Source organism: Hoplias malabaricus, chromosome 9 (genome assembly GCF_029633855.1).
Source record: "Hoplias malabaricus isolate fHopMal1 chromosome 9, fHopMal1.hap1, whole genome shotgun sequence".
Classification (NCBI taxonomy): Eukaryota; Metazoa; Chordata; class Actinopteri; order Characiformes; family Erythrinidae; genus Hoplias; species Hoplias malabaricus.
In genome coordinates this window covers 30,574,069-30,600,390 of record NC_089808.1, presented here as the reverse complement: position 1 = coordinate 30,600,390, position 26,322 = coordinate 30,574,069, and the positions used below count along the sequence as shown (strand labels likewise).

At 38.4% G+C, this 26,322-nt stretch overlaps 2 protein-coding genes across 4 annotated transcripts; both read left to right on the top strand.

Moving 5' to 3' along the window:
* The first annotated feature begins 88 nt into the window (after positions 1–88).
* Positions 89–15,387, top strand: ache (acetylcholinesterase (Yt blood group)). 2 transcript variants are annotated; one of them, XM_066681604.1, is made up of 5 exons: positions 89–291; positions 7,334–8,777; positions 10,502–10,688; positions 10,842–11,020; positions 11,889–15,387. In XM_066681604.1, exons 2-5 carry the CDS (start codon positions 7,391–7,393, stop codon positions 12,008–12,010), a joined length of 1,875 nt encoding a protein of 624 aa, XP_066537701.1. In that variant the 5' UTR covers positions 89–291; positions 7,334–7,390; the 3' UTR covers positions 12,011–15,387. The 2 variants fall into 2 exon arrangements, with proteins under 2 accessions (XP_066537701.1, XP_066537702.1); XM_066681605.1 differs by lacking the exon at positions 89–291 and adding an exon at positions 4,401–4,679.
* A 7,533-nt stretch (positions 15,388–22,920) lies between these two features.
* Positions 22,921–26,009, top strand: zgc:92664 (uncharacterized protein LOC436695 homolog). Of its 2 annotated transcripts, XM_066681844.1 has the most exons (6): positions 22,921–23,197; positions 23,470–23,564; positions 24,458–24,559; positions 24,971–25,191; positions 25,312–25,416; positions 25,525–26,009. In XM_066681844.1, exons 1-6 carry the CDS (start codon positions 23,177–23,179, stop codon positions 25,587–25,589), a joined length of 609 nt encoding a protein of 202 aa, XP_066537941.1. In that variant the 5' UTR covers positions 22,921–23,176; the 3' UTR covers positions 25,590–26,009. The 2 variants fall into 2 exon arrangements, with proteins under 2 accessions (XP_066537941.1, XP_066537942.1); XM_066681845.1 differs by lacking the exon at positions 24,458–24,559 and having other exon boundaries at positions 25,525–26,007.
* The last annotated feature ends 313 nt before the right edge of the window (positions 26,010–26,322 follow it).

Here is a 26,322-nt window from a genome sequence, read left to right as displayed (position 1 = left end):
TTTCTCTTTTTTCCTCGCTGTGCTGTTTATTATAAACGGTCTCCCCCTATCGACGTAGCAGAGCAGTGCGGCTCGAGTCCAGGTCTGAGTCTGTGCTCGCTCACTGCGCGCGAGAGAGAAGAGCGAAGATATAGCCTTCACATTTGACAGCACAGACACTAATTCAGTCTCCACACACACAGAGTGCTGTACGGCCTGCTCCGCGGTGCGCACGGCCATAACTCCACAACTACGCGGCTCCAGCACTCAAGGACGCGGAGAGAGAGCGTTCGAGTGACCGCGGCGCACCAGGTAACATCCAGTCATTTCAATCACTGCTCGCGCGTTGTATTTACAAGTAAACAGCACGCGGCAGTACAGAGGGATAGAGAGACATAGATGAAGAGACAGATAGAGTGTGTGTGTGTGTGTGTGTGAGAGAGAGAGAGAGATACGTACTGGCGCTGTGTTTATGTCTGGTCTATGGACGTGTATGTGGCGCGTCTCCGCGCGTGTTTGTTGGTGTTGAATGCACATCTGGCGTTCATTAATTTTCAACCATTTATTCAGTGTCTTGCAGTTCCATTTTGAAGATATTACACGTGCAGACAGTTTTACTTATAATCTTCAATGCACAGCTGCAAATAATGTGTATTAATCAAAACGCCATCTAAATACTGATGATGATGATATTATTGTGCAGTGCATATTTTCTGGTTGTTTACTAAATGTATATGGGCTTTCTTCAGACCAAGTATTTCTGTATGACAATATAGATATGGGCAGTGTTTTGACATCCTTATTTGTATAAATTGTGTAATGGTAAAGCATTATGCTTTTGAGCATCTTTTGAATGTTTAGTTAAAAACTGACAAACTTCATGCTCCATTGCAATAGGCCTGTATTAGTCATTAGTACAGTGAAGCTTGTTTTAATTAGACTTGGTACTGTACGGTATGAGATGATAAGGTGTGCCCTGAAAATGTGGTAAAATATCATATTGTATCTGTCATATCGCCCACCCCTGTATAACTGTCTGATGTGTGTTGCATAATTAAAGCTCTTTGAGGATACACACGCACATATCTCAACAGGCAGCATTTTAGCTTTGAAACAACCTGTGAGCTTAAGGAAAGCAGAGGCTGTAAAAAACACAGACCCAAGATGGATCTGGTGATGGATGTGCGCACTCTCTGTGATTTCATTAGGCCAATGTGGCATGGTGGGATGGAGAGATGGAAGTGGATGGGATGAGAGAGAGAGAGAGACATGCACGAGAGAGAGAGATCACAGCCCACAGAACCCTAAAATGAAGTCTTGTTTACCTGCATCACCTGTCTCTCATCTTTTTCCACTCATGTGGTCCTCAACTGCTTAATTAGACACAGGCACAAGCTGCATGACCGCAAGCTAATTAGGACATCCCATAAAGACTTAGGATATCTAAAATCTGAGGTTATTTTTTTTAATCCTAGTTTATTCTGCATGCCAATAAATAGAGGAGTACTTTTTATCTTCCTCTGACACTTTTTATTCAGAGTAGTAATTATATTCAAGGAGGAATTCCACATCACTGCATAATTTATTTTTCAAGAAACAAATTAATTCAGAATGATTTGGTCAGTGAAACTGACCAGCTGTGTCCCTGAACAGGATAAAAATATTACAGAGAATGAATGAATGAAACTGATTAATTCAGATTTTCAATATTGGTGATAGACACCAGAGGTCATGATTTCTAAATCACAATTATAACCTTCTCTTTTATGATTTACATACCCATACAGCCATTTAATTTACACAAATGTATTTATTTTTAAATGGCAGTAGAACATACACTCATGTTCAGAATATATGTGGATAATAGTAAAACGTTTTTTTTTTTTTAAATCTCGGTACTATTTTGCTATAATTTCAACAGAAAATTGAACACTTCTCAAACTTTAACCATCTCTTGTTGTATCCTTAGCTTTTAGAACCAGTGAACTATTCAGATATCTGGATCCTGTCAGCACTCATGTGAGCAAGTCTGGAAGCTTCTCTGGCAATTTCCTATCTTAAGGGATTTGTTTACATCTAAAATATTTAATTATGGAGACATTTCGTTAGAATCCCTCCTTAACGGCTGTATTCCAGTTACAGCAGTTAATTATAAGCATCCAGCTGCTTCAGACAAGAGCAATTACTGCTAACATTCTGTTCTATATTCTATTCATTCAGTCAGAGCAAAGGCCCAACACTTAAAATATCGCAGTTGTTGTGATTATGTTAATAATAGCACTCCACTGTACAGTTGGCTTTATGACAGTCTGGTGGCTTTAGCCCTGAGATGGAAAACTGGAACGATTTCTGTGGCCATCATCAAACTGTCTGCATGCGTCAGTCATAGTAAATTGCTGGGGGATGGGTGGGTCTGACTAGAATCAAAGAAGGTAGGCTCTGAAGACACGGTAGTGTAGTAAAGCTTGTTAGCATTAATAGCTTAACACTATGTGAGCTAAAACAGTTTACCATATTTATTTCTTACAAATTTTTACCTTGGTTAATTCATGTTTAGCATTGGGAGCCATCGCACCTGAAATTCTGTAACACTAACATTTTACGCCCTGTAGTGGTCTTTAGAACAGACAGGTCAAATCAGTCAGTAGAAGAGAGCATTAATGGAACAAAGTTTATGGAAGAGAATATTATAGATTCTTCTACGATTTAAAATGATTTGTGTATTTTTACCTCATGTAGCATATCAGCTACTAAAAAACTCCCAGGAACTGTGAGGTGAGAGCAAAATACATTTTAAATGTAGTGTAAAGCAGCAAAGAAAGAGTGTCAGGGGGAGAGTGTAGGCACAGATGAAGCTAAGAGTGTGTGCAGACAGAAAGGATGCAGTGGCCAGTGTAGGCTCTTCATTGCCATGGCAACCAAACACACTGTAGCACACTTGAAGTCACCCTTCTAGTGACTGTTACTGGCAGTGCTGGAATAAGAGTCCACGGAAATGGCCTTAAGTTCAAATAACTGCACTACAGTGTATTGCAGTGATGCAACTGCATTAGTAAAGGTCATAGCATAAAAATGTTAAAGGACCTTAAAATGTTAATTAAACTGTCAATGTAAATTCCTACTAAAATGTAGGTGCTTTTTCCACAGCATGGAACCAACTCTACTCGCTTGATCACTTGTTGGTTTTCCACTATAAAGCCCCCTCTAACAGGAACCACAGGCTTTGGAAGTTACAGTAGCAGCAGAGGTTGCATTAAGCTTTGTTAATTCATCGTGTATTTGCATATTATTGTGTTTTTGTTGGGGACTGGACACAACTCAAGACAGGTCAGTAGAGTTTTTTTACTGCCTTGTTGCTTTGTCTGGCTCTCACAGGAGTTTTAGTTGGCCATCGATCCAAGGAGCATTTGAACCTTTTCAAAACACCAAGACTTAGCATGGATGGAGGTGACATGTCCCCACCAATATCCAGCAATTATAGAAATGTCCAAACCAATTACTTGATCCCCTCCCCAACAACAAAAAACCTGAGCTGTCAACATCTCATTACCTAGAGCTGCAGGAAGGGTTAAATTCATAGGTCCCCACCAGTGTCAGGAGCAAATCTACGCCCTTGCAAAACACTATGGTGTAATTTTACACGTTGCTGTTGTGAGTTGGATGATACAAATGTGATCGCTACCATAGCTTGGAGATTTTACAAGCAGCTAGTTTTTGCTGGCAGTATTCATTTCACCATGAAAACAAGTCTCTCTGACCAGTCAGCGTGGTTTACACATCACGTTCAGTCCCTTCTTAGCTTGATTTGAACCAGATGTGAGTAGGTACTTTATAAAAGTACCTGTTTCCAGGGACCAGGTGCGAGATTTGCCTAATGGAACAGCAAAAGTCGAGTCAAGTCGAAAAGCAAAAATCATGCTGCGAAAAAGCGTCATAACATTTTGCCTGATCACAATTATTTGAGCTGATTACAATTACAGTACTGTGCAAAAGTTTTAGACATCTGAGAAAATGACAATTAAAAATACATTTATTGTGTGTGTGTGTGAATGTATTAGTTTAACCCTTTTGAAATCCTCATGGCACTTGACACTATAAAAAATGTAGAAGGCATTGATTAGTGATATAGTTTATTGTACCCAATTTAGCTCAAGTTAACACAGTTCTAGGGTCTTAACGAAACATCTGTGACATAATTTGTTCTAAATAACATAAGGATAAAACAACACAGCACCATTCTCTACCATGCCCAAACAGGCCTGTCCAGATCTTCTGGTTTTTGGGCCTGGTCCTTTAAATGAGAATGAGCCACAGCTCTGTTCATTGCGGGAGCCCAGGATTGAGGAGAAGAAGCTCTGATTTATAGCCTTTTATTTTGGTTCTCTTTTTTATCCTCTCTCATTTTCTCCATAATCACTTAGTACTCTTATTTTTCTGTGCTTTATTGTTTGTATGCACTGTTTAAGCTTGTCTTATGCTGGTCCATTGCTGTGATTGCAGAGACTCAGATGTCTACACTGTCTGCACTCTAATAGTGCTTTTCCACTGCATGGGTCCAGCTCTACACAACTTGACTGGACACACTTAAAGCTTTTTGCTTTTCCACTGCCAGGGTTCTCCCGTGAAATGGAGCCGGTGAGGTTGAAAAAACCCATCTCTTACAGGAATCGCTGTCTTTGTAAACCACAACACCAGCGGCGGTAAAGTTACATGCTGTTTACTCATGATGTATTGGCGTGTTGTTTTAATTTTTTGGACTGAACACGGCGCCACACCCCAGTTCTCACAGATCAGTTTTACTAGTTGCATGTTCGGTGCATTTTGTGGTGATTGACATGGCTCAGGCCAATCAGCGCTCTGCAGGGTTTACACATCACCATGTAGTACCTACGCGGCATGGTTGGCAGCAGCTGGGACTGGAAACCTACCCAGTTCCAGGGACCAGATTTGGCCAGTGGAAAAGCAAAAGAGCCGTGCAGAGTCGTGTAGGTTCCATGCAGTGGAAAAGCGCCAGAAGTGTTCTACTGTTCTAAGTGTAAGAAGCAGCAGAAATTCTGAAAGGCTCATATTATCCTATGTTTGCTGATTTAGGCAGCCTGGGTTGTGGATTTCACTGCTTGGTGGATGTTATGCACTACAGATTCCCAAATTAATGTGCTAATGGACTAAACAAGTGATTTTATTTATTGTATATCTCCTTTATCTTGCCTTAGTTGTGAGTGAAATTTACAGGACATAGCTAATTAGACAGTGCAAGCAATCTTAATTTCTTAACACCAGACAGTAGTATGTACAGAGAGTCCCAGAGTTTTGCTGGAGAGAGAAAGGTGTGGGTAAGGATATGACAGCGCGCATGACGACATGTAATCCCAAGCTGAAAGTGAATCCCCCTGTGAACTTCATACGCAAATTCCAGGATCTAATTTGAGGCCAGGCAGCCTCTCCCCTGTGTCTGTCCCCCATGCACATACCCTCCCTTACCCCGTTTCCTGCTTGCAGCTGTTCTCTCTGATATTAATAACCCCATTGAGACACACTGATGGACACCCTGCATCCCAGTCCCTGGGGCACCTCTACAATCCCTCTGGTTTACTATCAGAAATAGTGTAAGGTTTTCTTAACTATAAGAGTTAACACAAACTGAAAAGTAAATGGTGCAAAGTGAAAATCAGGTTAATGTGACAGTGACTGTGTGTGGGGGGGCTGGGGTAGTGTGGTGGTGTGTGTGTGTGGGTGGAAGGGTAAAATTGTGTGTTTTTCCTCGTGTTACATTTCCAGAGACGACACTCCAGCTGCGTCCCACAGTTAAATTACTGTACCCTTCAGTTTTATTACTCTCTTTTGCCCTTACTTCATTTGTAGTAATATATATAATAATAAGTTAAACTAGCAGTGAAGTTACTGATATTTTTTTATTTTCTAGTAAGTGTTTGCATTTTCTCCTTATTCTACCAAGTAATCTGCCCTAGAGCAAAATCTGTGCAAGACCTCACCTCAATTTGAAGAGGACTAGGCAATTAAGTTTAGTGCTGTGACACTGATATTTATCCATTTTAGTGTGTCAGTTCAGGGAAAGAATCTTATAAAACGTATCCCACAGATCTATATTAAATTACTTATAATCTATGTGTTTATATTTATTCTGTCACATATGACTTATGTGACTTATGACTTATATTAGCACTCCAATGGGTTTTCTAATAGTATTTTAGTGCTAAGCTAGAACACATGAACATTTTTAACTATTCTAGATTAACTGCAAGCATATAGACATGCATAAATGGCATTTCGCAGCGTTTATTTTTAACTTGCAGAGGTATTTACAGAGGGAGTCACTGTAAAATTTTACAGACACATTTTAAAGTACTGCCATAGAATTGCCAGTTTTTTATTTCTAACACCCTGCTGAAACCTAGTTGGAGTACCATTTATATTCTCTTTGAGTGATATTCAAGAAACATCTAAGATGACCTTGAGTGACATGTTCTTTATCCCTAGACAAACTGGCTGATTTCTCTGTCAGTGCCTAAGTACATTGATAATTACTTTAAAGTTTAAATCCTTAAATCTGTAAATATAAGAGTGGTGATCACCTCATAGATCACGAATAATCTGGCTGATGGCCAATTAGTGGTATGTTTCAAATGAAATCTGCTTTGTTAATTTATTTTCATGAGAGTTGTACATAGTTCAAAAGAAGATCTAAACCCTTCACGTGGAAATGTTTGAACCTATGGTGTTAACACTGCATTCTATTACAGAACTCCTCATATGCAGAGGGGGTAAAAGAACAGAAATAGCCACCTTCCTACACACAGCTGCAGCAGAAGTCATGCACCGTCTCCCGAACCATGCCTCCAGAACTAATCTGGCCATCATGGCAACCACACAACATGCAATACATAAACAACAACCTCACAGGTGTGAGTGAGTGTTAAGACCTTGGTAGAATGGCCCAACAATATTTAGAAAACAAAAGCATTAGTGTGGGTCACTGTCCATACAATGTTCAGCAAATAGATTTATACACCTTAAAAATGTGTTGAATACACTCTCTCAAAAACAAAACATTTCAGAGTGTAGATATGTTTGTATATTAGTTTAATACAATGACATACATTTCGTTTTTTCATTCATTCATCACCATCATTGTCTGTAACCGCTTATCTAATTCAGGGTCATAGTGTTTCTGTAGCCTACCTGGAATCACTGGGCACAGGGCAGGAACACACTCTGGAGGGGGAGTCAGAAGTCCCTCGCAGGGCGACACACTTACATTCACTCACACACTCACGCCTTTTGAGTACGACCTTTCACATTTTTAATTTTTATTCAATGATTTTGTCCCCTACAGATTCTGTGCTGAGGCTGCGAAAAACTCTAAGTACTTTAATAAAAAACAGAAGACAACATGAAGACATCCAATATCTTCCTCCTCCCTATTGTTGTCATTGTGTTCTTCATCCATTGTTATGTTGCCCAGAGTGACTCTGAGCTTACAGTAACCACCAGGTTAGGCCGTGTCCAAGGTATACGCCTGCCTGTCCTAGAGAAAAGTCATGTTATTGCCTTCCTGGGTATTCCATTTGCAGAAGCCCCATTAGGAAGAAGACGTTTTAAGCCACCTGAGCCCAAAAAGCCTTGGAATGATGTGGCTGAGGCCAAAGATTACCCCAACGCTTGCTACCAGTATGTGGACACTACATATCCTGGCTTTCATGGCACTGAAATGTGGAACCCCAATAGAATGATGAGTGAGGACTGCCTCTACTTAAATATTTGGGTTCCTTCTTCTCCTCGGCCACATAACCTCACTGTTATGGTCTGGATATACGGTGGTGGCTTCTATAGTGGCTCTTCTTCTCTGGATGTCTATGACGGACGCTACCTAGCTCATTCAGAGAAGGTGATAGTGGTCTCTGTGAACTACAGGGTGGGAGCATTTGGATTCCTTGCCCTTAATGGTTCCTCTGAAGCTCCTGGAAATGTGGGCCTATTGGATCAAAGAATGGGGCTCCAGTGGGTGCAGGATAACATTCAGTTCTTTGGAGGCAACCCCAAGCAGGTGACCATTTTTGGGGAAAGTGCAGGTGGAGCATCCGTTGGTATGCACCTTCTGTCACCAGAGAGTCGCCCAAAATTTACTCGTGCAATCTTGCAAAGTGGTGTGCCAAATTGCCCTTGGGCCACAGTCAGCTTCGATGAGGCTCGTAGGAGGGCCAACAAACTGGGAAAGTTGGTGGGCTGCCCTGACGGAAATGACACTGAGCTCATTACCTGCCTGAGGAACAAACAACCACAGGAGCTCATTGACAATGAGTGGCAGGTACTCCCATACAGCAGCCTCTTCCGCTTCTCCTTTGTGCCTGTTGTGGATGGTGTGGTCCTCCCTGACACTCCTGATGCTATGCTTAGTGAAGGCAACTTCAAAGATACACAAATCCTGCTGGGCGTGAACCAGAATGAAGGATCATATTTCTTGATTTATGGTGCACCAGGTTTCAGCAAGGACAATGAAAGCCTGATCTCAAGAGAAGACTTCCTAGAGGGTGTGAAAATGAGTGTTCCACATGCCAATGAGATTGGACTGGAAGCCGTTGTCCTTCAGTACACTGACTGGATGGATGAGGACAATCCTGTGAAGAACCGTGAGGCCATGGATGACATTGTGGGAGACCACAATGTAATCTGCCCTCTGCTACATTTTGCAAAATCATATGCCCAGGCAGAGACGGCAGGTCAAGGGAATATAGGCCTAGGCATTTCAGGATCAGTAGGCAACAGTGGCAGTTCACAAGGTAAGGTGGTTTGGAAGGGCAGCAATATATATGCCCTTAGATAATTGTAACACATTGCAAATGCTCCTTGCCATCTTTTTACCAACAAAATGTAATTTTAAACATCCATATAAGGTGTTATTTATTATGTTTTAGATTATATCTTAAGTGCAACTCAAAGAATATGAAGAATCAAATTGCGGTTGCCCTTTACACATAATTTTTGGGGAATACAGCAATATTATGGTAACAAGTTGTACTGCTCATTAATTAAATGTCAATTTTATAGTAAATAATAAGTGTTCAGATAAGTTTTAATTAAAAAAGAAAACCCAAAAACTAAATACTTAAAACTAAAACTTAATAATGTATGTTTATGATTGCTAACATCATTCATTCATTCATTCATTCATTCATTGTCTGTAACTGCTTATCCAGTTCAGGGTCGTGGTAGATCTAGTGCCTACTCAGAATCATTGGGCATAAAACAGGAACACACAGTGGAGGGGGCACCAGTCTTTTGCAGTGCAACAAACACTCACACCTATGGACACACTTGAGTCGCCAATCCACCTACCAACGTGTTTTTGGACCGTGGGAGGGAACCGGAGCACCCGGAGGAAACCGACAGGACATGGGGAGAACACTCCAAACTCCTCACAGATAGTCACCCAGAGCAGGGCTCATTGCTAACATCAAAACAACCATATTCAAATTGTTTGGATACAATATTAACCCCAAGAACACAAAAAATGATGCCTGTGCTGTTGTAGTGCTTTTTCCTCGATAGTATTCATAACAAGTGCAGTCAAAACATTTTTCTCGCTTGCCATTTTCTAACAAATTTTTATTTATTTGTTTGTTTATTCATTGGTGTTGAATATAATGGCAATTCCCACAAAAGAGTGGGAAAATATTTGTTTTCTGAAATACAACACGCACACATAATTGAGGGACTGTACCTGTTATTTCCCCTTTTTCTGCCAAACACCTGCTTAAGAGATCTGAACAAATTATGTGTTTTCATGCTGTAAAATACTCATTCACTTTTTCTGATTTATTTCTAGCCTGTCTATTCTGTTGTTTCTGACTGCACGTTACATTGTATCTGAGAAATTATGTCTATAAAAGCTCAGGTGTAGTGTACTTGTGCAGTCAAATTACACATTTTAATTACAGTAAATCTACAGCGTAATAGGTGTGTTAAATATGCATATCTTTCATATTTTCTTAGTTACTGCATCCCACATTAGGTAATAACATCAGTTATTTAAAATAATGTAGCATATAGTTTGTTTAGAGGGAAATGCCACTACCTTCTACATAGAATACCGAATAATTATTTAGTAAGAACTAATAAACTGACATTAAATCTATGGGTAAATACAACTTGTTTCTATAATTTTATCATATTTATACCTATTTATTACTGGTCTGTAAACTTCTGCCCAAATTACATTGTATACTCATAAATGAACCAGTTTAGTTACTGTATTGTGGGTCACCAACTGAGGGCAGCCATGCTTAAAAAGGTTTTTACAGAATCCCTGATACATGCCAGCCAATACGTATCAGTGTAATGGCTGTTTCTAAATGTGAAATTGAACCATTGTTAAAAATAACTGATTGAAACTTAACATGTTTATACACAAATGCCAGCTTATTTAATTAAAGTAAAAAAAAGTAAAGATCATTTGATCCTTTCATCTGATTTTAATATATCACCATATTTCTTTCGTATGCAGTGTATCTCTACTTGTTTGACCATCGAGCTTCTAATCTGGCCTGGCCTGAGTGGATGGGTGTGATACATGGCTATGAGATTGAGTTTGTGTTTGGTCTGCCCTTGGAGAAAAGGCTCAACTACACTCTAGATGAGCAGAAACTCAGTCAACGTATGATGAGATACTGGGCTAACTTTGCACGGACTGGGTAAGAAAGACAGGAATAGTGTGTTATGTAGGGCAAAATGTTTAAACCAGTTAAATATGGATGAGTAAAGCTGAATGTTTATTTTTTTTTCTATAATGTTGTCATGGGATAACTATCTCAATATCTATACCATGTCTTTCTTTGCAAAATTAGTAACCCCAATATTAACATTGACGGAAACGTGGACACCAGGAAGCGGTGGCCTCTGTTCACAATTAAAGAGCAGAAGCATGTAGGCCTCAACATTGAACCAATGAAGGTGCACAAGGGCCTGAGAACACAGTTCTGTGCTTTATGGAACAGATTTCTTCCAAGACTACTCAACATTACTGGTAACTAATACTCAAAAATACCGCATTCTTTTTTTTTTAATATATGTTCAGTTTGTGTCTCTTTCCAGTAAGTTGATTTTCATTTGGAAAAACTGTGACTATGAACCTAAAACAAGTGTTTATATATCGACACTAGTGTTACAGTTGCATCAATAGCTGTTTGTCTTTTGATAGTTTATTTCTTTTGCCTTGGTCAGATCCATGTTATTTTTCTCAGGCATGCAAGTTCAATTATACATTAAATTAAGCTAAATTATTTTTATTTTATTGAAAGGCAATTGAAAAAGGTGCAAATGTTTTAACAAATGTTTAGTTTTTATGGTGGTATAATGTACTTATTGGCAAAGTAGTAAACTGCTTAATATCCTTGGGGAACATACAGTACTAATCATAATGTAAATAAGCCTTTCACTGCTTGAGGAAATGCCTTGTCATTGGATGTGTATCTTGACAGTAAACAAACTCCCCAGTGCCAACTGGTGTTATTATATTGGAGGTGAACCAGAACATAAAGCAGCTGAACCCATACCCTGTTTTCTGAGGAGTTGCAGTAGTCTAGCTGAAGTGACCTGAACTCAAACTGAATCCCCCAGAGGTCTTTTGCTCTGATGAATGGGTGGAACCTGGGTGCACCATTGTATGCTGCTGATTAATTTGCTTAATGGATGTCTCAGACTTGGATGTTTACATCTCAGAGCTCCTTTTTAATTCTTCCTTTTCTGCTCTTGTTTTTAGGCCTTATTTATCTTGGTTGTACTTTTTGATTGAGCAAAAAAGAAAAAAAGTGTTTGCATCAATTCAGCTCAAAATTAAAGATCAAATAAAACAAAGTTTTAATATTTTTTTCTTACGCTTTCTTTCTACCTAGACAACATTGATGATGCTGAACGACAGTGGAAGGCAGAGTTCCACCGCTGGAGCTCCTACATGATGCACTGGAAGAGCCAGTTTGACCACTACAGCAAACAGGAACGCTGCACAGATCTCTAAAAAGATCTGCAGGGAGTGTAAGAAAGAGAGCGCGAGAGAGAGAGAGAATGCAAGAGAAGACAAATTAGAGAAGCGTCATGACCTTATTACTCCATACTCTCTAAGTATCACAGATTCTTTGGTTTTAATTACATAACATTTAATACTGACTGGTGCCTAAGATCAGATATATAAACATTACACCTATATGCACAGTAGAGAATCTTGTCTATCAGGCTATGTGTGTTCTTCTGTAATGAGTACTGAGAGATTATAGAGCATTATGGTCATCAGAAAAGAAGTGGGTGAGAAAAGGTTGAATGAAGTGCGATATTACCTCTGAAAACTGTATGCGTGTGTATCAGTACAACTGATGCTTGGAAACCCTCATTCACTCTGGTCCTCAGGATCCCACATTTCCCTTTTTTACTTAAGGATTTCCTTTAAGCTGTAGTCTGCGTAATTTACAATGACTGTTGACCATTTGTGTATTTTTCAATGTATATTCCCTCTATCCCCTCTATCTTTCTATCTTCTCCTTGTCTTTCAGTCTTGCCATTTGCTTCTGTGGTCTGCTATGTGTGTCGTCTGCTGGTCTCTCTGTGGGTTCAACTCAAATCTTTGATATCACATATAGGAATCATGAGCCATTTCAGTCCGTGGTCTGTGTGTTATCTATGTTCTGCACTGGCAAGTGTTTGTGGTGGTGTGCAAGTCTGTGAGACATGTGATCTCTGTATTTTGCTGATACATATTTTCATCTTGACTGCTGTACACATTGCATGAATATTGATGCTCACAGCATGATCCTCGAATATGTTTGAGTTCGCTAGGTTAACAAAATGAGACTGATAGTGAGCATGTATTTGAAGATACATTCATACACCCTATTTGGCACCTACATGAGTCAGTATTCACCTACATGTGTTGTCTATATGTAGCACACCACCCGTTGTGAATGTCACCTCTACTATCAATATATTTTGTCCGGGCATTGCGTGCGAGAATGCACGTCCTATAGAGAAAAGCTGTTTGAGTACTGTGTGATGTCTGTGTGCCAAAGAGTCAATACTGTTTTTTTTTGTTCCCCCCCCCCCCCCCCCCCTTCCTCGGCTGGCTGGTTGGCTCCCCCCAACCCCCTTCGCCTCAGAGGGAAAGAATTTTCATTACGGTAATGGAAGGAGGATAATTTAGTTAGTGCTTGTTTGAAATGACAGCCTGCTGTGTCAGCCATCTTAACTTCTGCCCTAACATCAGTCACTCGATGCAGTGGGCGGATGATATAGGAAAAGAGAGCGAAGGGAGTGTTCAGGACAACAAAGACAAATTCACAGGAGTTACCACTACACTCTTTAACATAAAAAAGCTAAATTGTTCTTTGAATTGATATCATGGAAGAACTGCTTAAAACACACAAAATTCAAAGGGTGGTTGCTTAGGAATCTTTTCTAATCAAAATGAGATGTGCAATAATGCAGAACCTCTACATAAAGACCTGTAAAGATTTTAGGAAGCTCTTATACATTGCACACTTTATAAGATGCAAGGGTTCTTTAACCTAAAACTGCTCCACAACACATATGTTTAAACCTACTGTAAGTAGGGATATACAAATTTAAAAGTTCTTATGGGCTGAGGAGTCTCTTTAAACAAAGGACAGTGTTATTGATGTGCAGCATTGTTTTTGTGAAACATCAAAATAAATTTTTGCACTAATACCACCCCTTTAGGCAACACCTTCAACCTGTGGTACATAGGTGAGTGGCCAAGTGGGTGAGTATGCAAGTAATGACTGAGTTACAAGCCAAATATGAGGTGTTTTGAATCTAAAATGTTCTTCAGAATCCTACATTTCTTTTCCATTGTCCTCCACAGAACCATCCACTGAAGGGATTTTTAAAGAACCACAAGTGGTTAGGAACTGGGTTATTTTTCTAAAGAACCATCCTTTGAAAGATTTTGCTGGGAAACAATGACATCATTCCAAAGAACAATTTAAAAAGCATACACAAGGGCTTCTTGTGTGTTTATTCTATTTCAGCATATCTTTCTTTTGTTAAAGAATTTTTTGTTGCATGCTTGCATAAAATATATGATCAAAAGCTCTATGTATATTGTTATTAGTTTACTCATATCAGGTTAAATGTTTTGTTGATTGAATACTATATTTATTACATTTTGGGACTGCTTTTGCGTCAGATATTATTCAGTGATTTGATTTGAATGTTCCTTGTCCTGTCTGCTATAGTCTGTCAATTTTATTTTTAGCTTTGTCCATGACTCTGTTTCTTCATACATTATTATTTGTGGTTGTTTGTGTTTATCACTGTAAGTTACACCACTGATTTCACCACAAATTATCTTTGTATTATTTATTTATATATTTTTGTTAAGTTTATTGAAGGAGTGAGTAGACGGTCAGTCCTGGGTTTGGACAGCAGGGCCTCCAGATGTATTGTGGTTGGCTGTCATCAGACAATTAACCTCCTAGAATGCTTTACAGTAGTGTATTTTTAGCTTTAAATGATGTTATTACAAATTAAATAAAAATATATATATAAATATTGTCTTAAATTATTTAGGTATAAATATTTGAGTAGAAGAGAATGAAATAATTGCATGTGTCTACAGTGTGGCTGCGTGTGTGTTAGTTTCTCTGTGGGTTTGAGTGACAGCTGCTCTCGCACCTCTTGCTAAATGAGAGGTCACCCTTATCTCCTCTGTCTAATGAAGCTCCTGTGCATGCCCTGAAGCTCCTCCCACTCTGTATTCTGTACTCAAAAATTTGACTGTTATCCTTTGTAAACATATGCCAGTGCTGCTGTATCTTATAACTACAAATTTATATTAAATTTAAACTGTATTAATAGCCCTGAGATTAATATTAGCAATAAGTGAATAAACTTGCAATGGAATGTTTCATAACTGAATCCTTCACTGTTTATTTAATGATTGTAGCTTGGCTGGTGATAATAAAGATGGCCTATATTTTGAGGATGATGGCAACTGAAATTGTCACTGATCATAACTATTTCTTGACAAAGCAATAGATGCATTTAAATTGATTGGTATTACTTGTGTAAGGTGGCAGGTGTTTTGGAATGGAATGAATTCCAATTCTTTTCTCATAACGTGTAACATCTTGCCTAGCAATGTGCCATTAAATGGAACTAGATGGAATGTTATCTTCAAATCAGTGTTAATTATCCTCCAAAATGGCAGTTGTTTTGACATTTATTTGTGCCATCACTGTTATTCTTCTTCTTGGTCCAGATATTGCCCACTGTGCCAAACTTGTGTGACAGCACTGTGCAAATCCTCTGCATGGAATGTTTCTGCCCTCTCAGGGGACTGTATCTGAAGTCCTCCAACAAAACCTCATTAAACAGACTGACTAAAATGGACAACTTCTCTTTATTCTATTCCATCCTCATAAAACCTCATAACGTGTGCTGGGTTCTTTGGAGGAGTGTTTTTCAAATGGATGTTTAATTTCTATGCCTGAATAACCACTGCATATTTATAGAAGGGTCCTGTCAAGGAACAATACACAAGACTGTGCTTTGCAGCACTTTTGCGATTTCCAGCTATTTGTATTTACAAATTCTTATGAATATTTCAATGATTTATATATAAGCACAGTCAATGAGTGTTGATTAACATGACAGGATCCTTTCTAAAGAAACAAGGGTTTAAGTGGACAGTGATGGTGATAGCAACCTGAAATTAAATTAGGTTTAAAATTAATTAAGGTCCAGTTAGAGAAAATTTTCCCAAACCGAGGTCTAGAACAAAATGTATAACTTGCATTATGATCAGTGTCATATCCAGTACATTACAACTACCTTATAATTATAGCATCATTTTATGTACTTAACAACTGAATGTCAAATCAAATTACACTTTCAATTATATTGCAATATATTTCAGCATTTATTTAAGTGAAGAGAGTCAAGTCAAGAGAGTTTTATTGTCAATTCTGCATATGTACAGGACATACAAACGATTGGAATTACGTTACTCTCCTCAGTAACATTTAACATAAAATAGACTAAATTCAACTAAGCTAAGTAAATAAATATAGGAAAGTGTACAAACAGAAGACAAGTGCAAGACATACGATACCAGCAGCTCACAGATAGACACATGAGACAATGGGACACTGACTGAATACAATAATCTGATTTGGAGGTAGGATAATGGATGTACAAGGCAGTGTAAACAATAGTGCAAAAAATTGTAATAGAAGGAGGTAGGATACTGGATGTACAGGGCAGAGTAAACAAAAGTGCAAAATAATCGCAATAGGAGGAGGTACAATACTGGATGTCCAAGGCACAGTAGACAATAGTGCAAGATATTAATAATATTAATAATTATATATAACAAATACTCTAAATAAAATGTCAATCTCATTTCAAGTAAAATTTACAAATAAAACAATGATTTAGAAAAAGCAAATGCATATTTTAAATAAAAAAAATCCCTAATTACTTTTGTATTGTATTGGTGTCTGAAGCCTTTCCCTGTGTGTGTCACTCATTTGAGTCACAATGCTCATCATAATGCACAAATCTGATTGGCTGAGCTTCTTCATGTATGATATGAAGAAACGCATGCAATTAGTCTGTGAGTTTCCTTAACTGTAATGATTAAAACAGTCACACCATTTAAAACAAACACTCAAAATTAAACAGCTCTTAACAGTTTATCAGTTACAGTATCCCAAATTATTGCTCCTGTCATGTACTTTTAAGTAAGTTTAGAACAGGGGTCAGGAATAGGTGGTCTGTGGTCCAGGTCCGGACCCAGACGCTATCCTATCTGGATCTGGACCTGGACCACAGACCACCTATTCCTGACCCCTGTTCTAAATCTACTTAAAAGTACATGACAGGAGCAATAATTTGGGATATTTTGGGATAGGGCTATTGCTTTAAGCATATATTTTGCAGAAAATATATATGAAGGTTTTTAAGGAAAATAAAACCCCAAAACACATTTTCCCCCATAGGAATACTTTTCTTTTACTCATGATACTGTCCCTTCAGAAGGCAAGTTTAGATCAACACTGGCCATGTGCTCTTTGGGGACCACTAAAATAGACAACGCAGATGAATGCCACCTAATTGTAACTGTGAAGCCAGCTGCTGTTTCTCCTTGATAGTGTGAACTGAACCAGTTGAAGGAAAGTAACTAACAATCCCATTGCTACAAAAAGCCTGTCTTAATGAGTCCATTAACAAATCAGTGATGTGTGGGCTGCTTCACTGAATAAAATGAATCAGTTCATTTGACTTGTTCCAAACAGAAAAAATAAGGAAGATTTACAATTATTTCAATAAAAAAGACAAGCAATGATGAGTGAAATATCCCCTCTCAGTAATTAATTACAGTGTCAAACTCTGCCAAAGCACTGCAGCTATCTGGAGATGGAGGCTAATAATGGGATGTCTCAGAGAAATGACTTTTCCTGAGGCAATCAGTTATTTAAGTCAATGAATATGAGTAATATCTTACAGTTTACATTTGGTTGAACACACCTGCACTGGATATAGATTTACAAGTGCCATTTTAGAATTGGTACCAATATGTTTTCCCTCCTCTCCTGTATTTATTTTACTACATGTTGTCCCAATATTTTAACAGTCATTTTATGCAGTGATTCTGTACTAACCTACTTTAAACATGGCACCAAATTCCTTGGGGTTCACCTGACAGAGAATCTTCCCTTGTCCCTCAACACTAGCTCCATAACCGAGAAAGCCCAGCAGCAACTCTACATTCTGCAAAGGCTGAGGAAAGCACATCTCCCATTACCCATCCTCACAATATTATATCATAGACAGCATCCATAGCAGCTGCATCACTGCTTGGTTTGGGAATTGCACCGGTTCGAGTTGCAAGACACTGCAGCAGACAGCGAGACAAGCTGAGAAGATCATGTGTCCCTCTCCCCTCCATCACTGCCATTTACACTACACACTGCATCCACAAAGCAATCCAGCAATGTGGACAGTGACACATACCCCTCACACACACTCTTCACACTCCTACTGTCTGTGAAATGGTACCACAGCATTCAGGTCCTCACATCGAGTGACTGAACAAACAAACGAACACACATCATAGGGACATGGTTTGTGTCCCCATAAAAACAAGAAGTCCTAACAATGTATGTAACAGGTTCAACCCCGCAACATGAATAGTCAGACGACACATTCTTTTCTCATTTATTTATTTGAAACATAATATGCTGCTGAATGAAGGACTGCTAAAATGGACAATAACTGCTCTCCTTCTGCTGCAAATAAGTCTACTAGGTTTCCACCAAAGTATAATGATTATATCTCTATCATCAATATACTATACTGTACTGTATTTCACCTATATCACCCCAAGTGTAAATCCCAGCCCCTCGGGTCTTTGGTTTCTTGCACATCTTTGCACTCTTCCACATTATGTAGACTTGTGTGAGTAATTTTATGTAGTAACCTTGGTCCTGGAGCAACATTGTTTTTATTTCACTTTGTACTGTATACTAGTGAACGAACTTGGCTGCTCCCATCTAGGAGTCCTGATTTATAAAGCACAGAATGGTTAATTCTGAGACTACAAAACATTTTTTTATCTTCATATAAAAACAAGTAAAGAAACAAGAAATAATCACAATCACATTCTTAACTATGTTTAATTCTCTGGTGGCAAATAACTTATTGGCCCTTTAAAGGTAATATTGCCAAAAGACATAAGTACTTTACTAACGGTAATTGTTTGCTACACATTCCATTTGTGCATGGGAAAAACATAAATAGTCCAGTGTTTATTTTCTAACCCTGTTTACAAAAACTGTAGCATAATAATAAATACCCTGCAAACAATCTTTATGCCTTTGCTCACCAAATAATAAACCACCCCACAGACCTTCCAGGAGATGGTGCCATATCTCTTAGCCAACACCTCTCCTGCATTTTTCAAGCAAGTCCAAGCAAATTCAAAGCACAAGAGATATTCAAGGTATAATACAGTACATACATTTTGATACTGGATGATTATTTGTCTTTCCAGAAATATACACTTTTTAGAAACTTTTAAAAATAATAATAATAATGCATTATATGTTTCTTAAATCAATTTTATAGTTTATTATCATTAAAAATCACCAATCGTTCCTTTAGTATCATTAAGGTAAAATTCATTCATTCGTTGTCTGTAACTGCTTACTGATATCTTGGTTGTGGCGGGACCGGAGCCTACCTGGAATCACTGGGAGAACAGGAGGGACTGCTGCACCACTATGCCCCGATTAAGATAAACAGCAATGTGTGACTTTAAAAGTGCAAAATTTGACTTAGGTTTTACTTTTAGCCTTTTAAAATTTTAACCTTAACATAGATTTTATACGAAAAAATAAATAAATAAAAAGGATGAGATAATATTTTTGTCTAATGCCCCCTTTGTGGGTTGGAAATATGTAATTTTTCACATGAAAATAAATAAATAAAAATACAACCGGAGAATTCCTTTGAGTTTCTTTTAGGTGCTCCAGGTTCCTGCCACAGTACAAAAAAAAGTTGGTGGATTGGCCATACAACAGTATCCATAGGTGCAAGTGTGTGATGCCCTGTGATTGACTGGTGCTTTGTCCAGTAGGGGTGCAACGATACTCAAATTTCACAATACAATACACATTGCTGTTTTTGCTCCATGATACGATACAGTTTTGTTACAACATAGAGAAAGAACATGTTTTTAATTTCCCATTTATTTTTTATGTAGAGGTCAAAGAGGCCAATACAAACACAACAGTATATCTGAAAAGAATGACTGGTTTTAGAAATCTTCCTAGAAAGCTAAAAATATATTTAAAAAAATGGGGACATTGTGCTAAAATAAGTTCTCTCTAGAAACAGAGCTTTAAAGAGCCATCTATAATATTGACAGAAAGTGTTTAAAATCAAAACTAAAATAGTTTCAAAACAGTGGAGAGAGCTGTCTGCCTCATCCCCAGAAGTGATGCTCAAGCAGGTTGCCAGTTTGATGGAAATTAAACGAACAAGCAAGAGACGAGTTTAAGAACTTGGGCCGTAATAGCTAAGAACGTGACATAATCAACATATTTACACAGAAAAGTGTTCATCATTTCATTACAACATCTATCTACGCATAAAAGTGAACATGCAGCTGCCATTAAATATAGATATAATTAATACACATTAAATATTTCTGTTACTTATCGATTTTCCCTTCCACCATAAATTTAAGAGGCAGATCTTATCTGCAATTTTCATAGTAAGTCTTTCTTTCCACCTTACATGTGTCTGTTTACGAGTCTTATTGGTGTTATTCGCCAGGTTGTTGAACTCTCTGTTCCACGTTAAGAGCTGAATCTAGTGCTATAGCTTTTGTACCTTTTTGAATTTAACAATTTTTGTATTCAAGCATTTAGTTCCACCTTAAATGGGTCTGTTTAAGAGTCTTTGATGCTTTGTTCTTTAGCTTCTTGTCTACACTGTTTGTAGAACTGGCCACACGGTGGACTGTAAAATAATTGGACGGAGGGCAGGATGACAGAGAGGACCTCGGAGGGTGGGATCATAGGAGCTCTGCTCCGGACTGAGCACTTCTTAAGGAGAATATACTGCTTTAGCAATGCTGTGAGAGGCAGCAGTGTTTTAGCTTTAACTGTTTTCATAATCTATGATCACACACCCTGGACATTTTATGACTAAGTACAGTAAATATCCTACAGATTGCTCCTTTAAATTTCGTTTTTCAGCACTGACCTGCTGCTCTCAGCGCCGCTGCAAAACAACCCCCTGTAGGTGGGATTGAGACTTCATTGGCTGCTGATTGGCTAAAAAAAGGTGACGACCAATGAGAAGCATGTTCGCTGTTTAGGGACCGTGGAGAATCTGCCCCTCGCTCCGGCTGAGAGGGAACTGCGTGTTTCTGTCTCAAAATATCGCCATAACAGTCTGACATCAAAAATACGCGACAACACGCATCCCGTATCGGTTCAAAACGGAACACATCTTGTAGTGTCCAAATACAGGAGGATTCCGTATTTTACGAGAAGGTTGGCAACACTAGTTCCAGCCCAGTCTTGCTCTCTCCTCTAGCCATTTCACATCCAGCTACTGTAATTGTCCGACAGGCTGACCAAAACAATAGCATGGCGTGGTTTCCCCAGTAGATCTAAACACAAACGGCTCAGAATGGTTATTAAAATAACATCTTAATGTATTAGATTCAAAGCTCGTATCGTATCGTATCGAAAAAATTTAAATTACTATGTGTATTGTGACACCCCTATCGTCCAGAATGTTTTATTGCCTTGAGCCCAGGGATTCCTTGTACGCGCTTGACCCACTGTGACCCAGAACTGAATAAGTGGTTACAGCAGCAGTACGAAGGACTGCAGTGTAGTTTGTCGTCCTCCAGAGGTCACTAACTAACTAATAGCTTGTTTTATTGAACTAGTCTATGGCACATATATAAGTAATCCTGGACAGAAATTGGGGCATCATTTTTTTTTATTAAAATATTTTTACTAATAAAAAATATTGTGTGAATAATTCCTTCAATTACTCTAGATTCATTTATACCTCTGAATCTTTGTGTTTCAAGTTGTGTTAAGATTTTTCAGTTTGGATTTTTAGTTTTGCTCGTATTATGAATCAAAGCCTCAGGCTTGGGTACCACATTATCTTTGTCACTTTCCAAAGCTGCTACAGCAACTTAAGCAGCAGTGAAATGTGTGCTTGGTATTTCATGCTTGATAATTTACTGAGTGAAGCGTTTAGTTTTTCTGATATGATGAGCAAATCTGATGTGATTTCCAAAGTGTGGATTTATTCATTTATGGTCACTAACCTCTTTATCCTATTCAGAGTCATTGTCGGTAAAGAACATACCAGGAATCGCATGATGCAAGGCAGAACACACTCTCACTGTGCCCCTCACACCTGTGGACATCATCACACAGCCAGTCCCCCCTTACTGACACACATTTATGAGGAAACAGTGGCACCTGGACAAAACTCACACAGACACAGGGAGGACACACCAAACACCTCATAAACCGTGACCCTGGGTAGGATTTAAACCCTCAAGCCAAGGACCCTGGAGCTGTGTGAGGACAATGTTACGTGTTGCACCCTTGTATTAATGGGTTTTACACAAAATGCTGATGAACACACAAATCCAACTAATATAAACAGTGACAGGCAGATGACATGTATTTTGTGTATCTTAACCCCCTTTTTAGACTTATATTATACATGAGGTGAGTCATGTATAATCTCATGATATAATGGAGTCCAGTGGAATATACTGAACCATATTTCTGCATGGGATTATTGCACAAAAATGTAAACACATTATGGCACACAGAAGCATTCATACATTCAGTTAAATCTCTATAAACACGAGCCTCTGTTTATCAAAATGATATGTTTAGAAGTTATTTCGATGGAAAAAAAAAACCTCATGCCTTAAAACGTATGTAACTTTACACACTTGCCTTCATTCAATACATGCAAAATATGCATGTATAAGCAAGTAATCCCCACCCCAATATTTCCCTCCACCCAGAAGTTGGTGCAATTAATTCCTTAGGTTTGTGATGGAAGAACCCCGACAGTCTGGATTCGCACAAATTTGAGTCCTTGGAACAGTTTCAAAACGCACATGCTCTGTCATGCCGCATGTTTATACTTCTTATACTTCACAGACACGTTAACAAGGTAAACACTTGATTTTTACTGAATTAGGTCTCTAATTAACGCTAACTTACATATCATACGACACTGTGATCCAACTGGAAATTATGACTTTGCCGTGTATTAGCATCGCCCACTATTAGTGGTACATCTCTGTGAAAAATATGAACACACCCACAGACTGAGCGCTGCGCAGATGAACGCGGCCCGTGTGTTGTCGAGGCTGCTGAGTTCTGACCAATCCCAGACGGCGGCGGACAGCGGACCAATGAGAGCCAGCGGGGCGCTGTGGAACATACATGGCGCACTAATGTCGTTCATTTAGTTTAAAACAGTGGGATTTTTAAGTGTAACATATTAATAAACGTCTAGTCGAGTTTATCTGTTCTACAAAATTCTGTTGACAGCACAGTAATCGTTCTGTGCTCTTTAAACTATAACGCTCCATTGGACAGAAAGAACAATGACTTCGGCATCAACAAAGGTAAAGCTAACATTAATGTAAACCACTTTACGGCTGATACCCCGTTAACGTTAATCGTGTGGCTATTATTCTTCATTGTGGACTTATTATTCAACTCGATGTCTAGCTTATAAATACGAGTTTATCAGGCATGTTTACTTAGGCATTTGTTAGACACAAGTTCTGGCTAGCAGGCTAATGTTTAGCCTCCTATTTATTTCTATACTTCAGCTGAGTCCATAGTATAATACTGCAATTGTAGTATTCCTCAGGATGTACTTGTCCATATTTAGGTGGGGGAGATCTTTTCTGCAGCAGGAGCTGCCTTTACTAAGCTGGGAGAACTCACAATGCAGCTGCATCCAGTGTCTGACTCCAGCCCTGCAGGGTGAGTCAGTCCTCCTCCAGCTGAAAACGCAACTGTTGGACCTAGGAACCCGATGAACATACACTATATGTCCAAAAGTTTAAAGACACTCCTTACAGTTAATGAATTTACTAATTGCTAACAGACGGTCAGTTCATTTCATCTCCACGTAACAGCATTCAGCAACAGAATGGGACACGCTTGAGCCTAAGGTCACTGTGCCCAATGCCAAGCTTGGATATGAGGGATATAAAGCCTCCTATCACGGGACTGTGTAGCATTCTCTGGAGTGACAGAGGTTTATCCAACTTTTTGGATCAGTTGGCGTGGTCTGTGATTCAGGGGAACAAATGTTCTATAAACACACTTTCTTTTCAGAAGAATTATCAGATAAGCACATTTCTACAAACTTTTGGACATAGTGTAATTATTTTATTCTAGTGCTGGACAAAGTGGAAACAATTCAAAGCATAATTTCCACATATAGGGTTTCAGGTCATGTTTCTGCTTGTTCAAATCATGCTAATGAACCCCTGCTTCCTTAATACTGGAACAATATATGCTAAAATAATATTTTACAACTTTGCTAATTTGTATTAGTTATACGTTGTTGCAAATAAAAAATAAATAAATTGTAAATGGTAAAAGTCATTTGCTTTTTAAAACAAATAACTTTGAACAATTTTTACTTTCTCTTGAATTTCTCTAAGACAAATAAAAGTAAAATTCCCAATCCTTGTTGTGTAAATAATTGAAACTTGTGCACACTATTTCTTTGTATCATCTCACTTTAAGGTTTAAAGCCATGTTCTGCATAATAGAAGAAAGAGAGAAATACAAAATTTTCTTTTCAGTTAGAGTGAAATAAAATCACAACATGGGACCTGTGCCTTGGTTGCTGTGTCTCCTTGCAGAGCTAAGTGGACGGATACTGAAATTGAGATGCTTCGGTCGGCTGTTAGGCGCTTTGGTGACGACTTGAACACACTCAGCTCTGTCATCAAGAAGCGTACAGTGTAAGAAATCAGGTCTCCCTACTTTGACATATTTTCTGTGCTGGCCTTATCGACACTTGGCTCAGTTAGTCTTGAGGCTCATATCTCAGATGTAATGGATTCTGTAGTTTTGTGTGTATATATATATATATATATATATATATATATATATATATGGCAGGGGCTCATTTTTGGGATTCAAAAGTCTATATGTGAATGTAGATTGCCTTTTAACTAAATTTATTATTTTTTTAAATCTGTGCTATGGATATTGGGGTATTCTTTGTGGAAATTCAAGAGAAACTAAAAAACACAGGCTTGCTTGATATGGTCTTTTAACCATGTTTTGAATTCTCTAAAAGTTACTTAATGGAAAAAGTTTTATAGATTGATTTGTAGGCGTAAAAGCATAACTGGTTATTTTTTAATTAGGGCACAGATCAAGACCACAGTCAAGAGGAAACTTTATGAAGACAGTGGAGTTCCTTTGTCTTCTGATTCACCAAAGAAAAGTACCAAAAAGGTTCAAGTTGCTGTTGCTCCCCCTCCACCACCTGCAGTTATAGCTATGCCAACATCTCAGGTTGTAGTAACAACAGGATTACAGAGAGCATCTTCAGGCCCAGCCAGCATTAAGAAGTCAAAGACGGCAGGTGAGTTTCCACATGCAGTTTTATAGATTTTCCACTGTGGAATAATTACTCTATTCTCAAGTCATTTCATTTTATGATGATAATCCTATTAAGATAATATATAGCATTATTATTCCCCAGATGTTACACTCAGTGCATTAAACGACTCAGATGTGAACAGCGATCTTGTAGACATTGAGGGCCTTGGTGACAACCCCACAGCAAAAAAGCTCAATTTTGATCAAGGTATTTGGAGGTTTTAAATTACGTTTTAAATACCATTTTATGTGTTTGTTCAGTCACACTTGTGCAGAGATAATAGGAAGCTGGCTCTTTATATATTTTTCCTTACAGAAAGTCTAAATCTGGACTCCAGTCTCATCATGAACTCCAGTGACCTGCCTCTCTTATCTCGCTGAACCTGACACTTCACTAATCACCATCAGCTGAAAAAGATTCAATTCACATGACAGAATTTGACAGTCGCCACACTAGCCTGAGAAACTGTCTTGGGACTTTGCAAGGTCAAATTTGTAAGCTAGATGGGGTGTTCATAAAACACTTCTTTTTGATCTCGACTTTGTTGGAATATAAGATGAATTAGGAAAAAAAATGTATGTACAGTTTTATTAATAAATGTGTATTACCAGCTGTGCTTCAAAATCCTTTTTTGCCAAATAGTAATATTTCAGGTAGACATTATAAATATTATTTTTCCCCCTCAACAAATACATTTTCCACTATGAACATTTCTATTAGAACTATCCTGGAAAATGTTTAATTTTGTGCTTTGATGTGAAACAGGTTTTGTCTTTGCTTATTTAAACCCAGATTTGTCATCTTTGGCAGAATGCATGCAATGTTTTTCCACATGAATACTAAATGTACGGTTTTCTAATGTTTGTACTTTTCTAAATGTGTTTAGTTGATGTTCATCAGTGCGTAGGAGACACTTGAAAACTGTGGCAAAATCTTACAAGGTTCCTAATGTCGTATCTTTGGTTTAAGTATGACCCATTTTCAAGGCCTACCTTTAATTGCAGGGTTCCCAGATACAAGTCTTGAGTTTAGCTTTCTACCTTATTTAACAGAATTCTTTGAACTTATGTGAATTCAGGTTTAGATGAGGGGATACACTGATCCGTGCACAGC

Bases quoted from the DNA above. Each gene is read 5' to 3' on its own strand.
- ache (XM_066681604.1), top strand. From the start codon at position 7,391: ATGAAGACATCCAATATCTTCCTCCTCCCTATTGTTGTCATTGTGTTC. The intron at 8,778-10,501 runs GTAAGGTGGTTT...TTTCGTATGCAG, and splicing joins CAACAGTGGCAGTTCACAAG to TGTATCTCTACTTGTTTGAC. The intron at 11,021-11,888 runs GTAACTAATACT...CTTTCTACCTAG, and splicing joins AAGACTACTCAACATTACTG to ACAACATTGATGATGCTGAA.
- zgc:92664 (XM_066681844.1), top strand. From the start codon at position 23,177: ATGACTTCGGCATCAACAAAG. The intron at 24,560-24,970 runs GTAAGAAATCAG...TTTTTTAATTAG, and splicing joins GTCATCAAGAAGCGTACAGT to GGCACAGATCAAGACCACAG. The intron at 25,192-25,311 runs GTGAGTTTCCAC...ATTATTCCCCAG, and splicing joins TAAGAAGTCAAAGACGGCAG to ATGTTACACTCAGTGCATTA.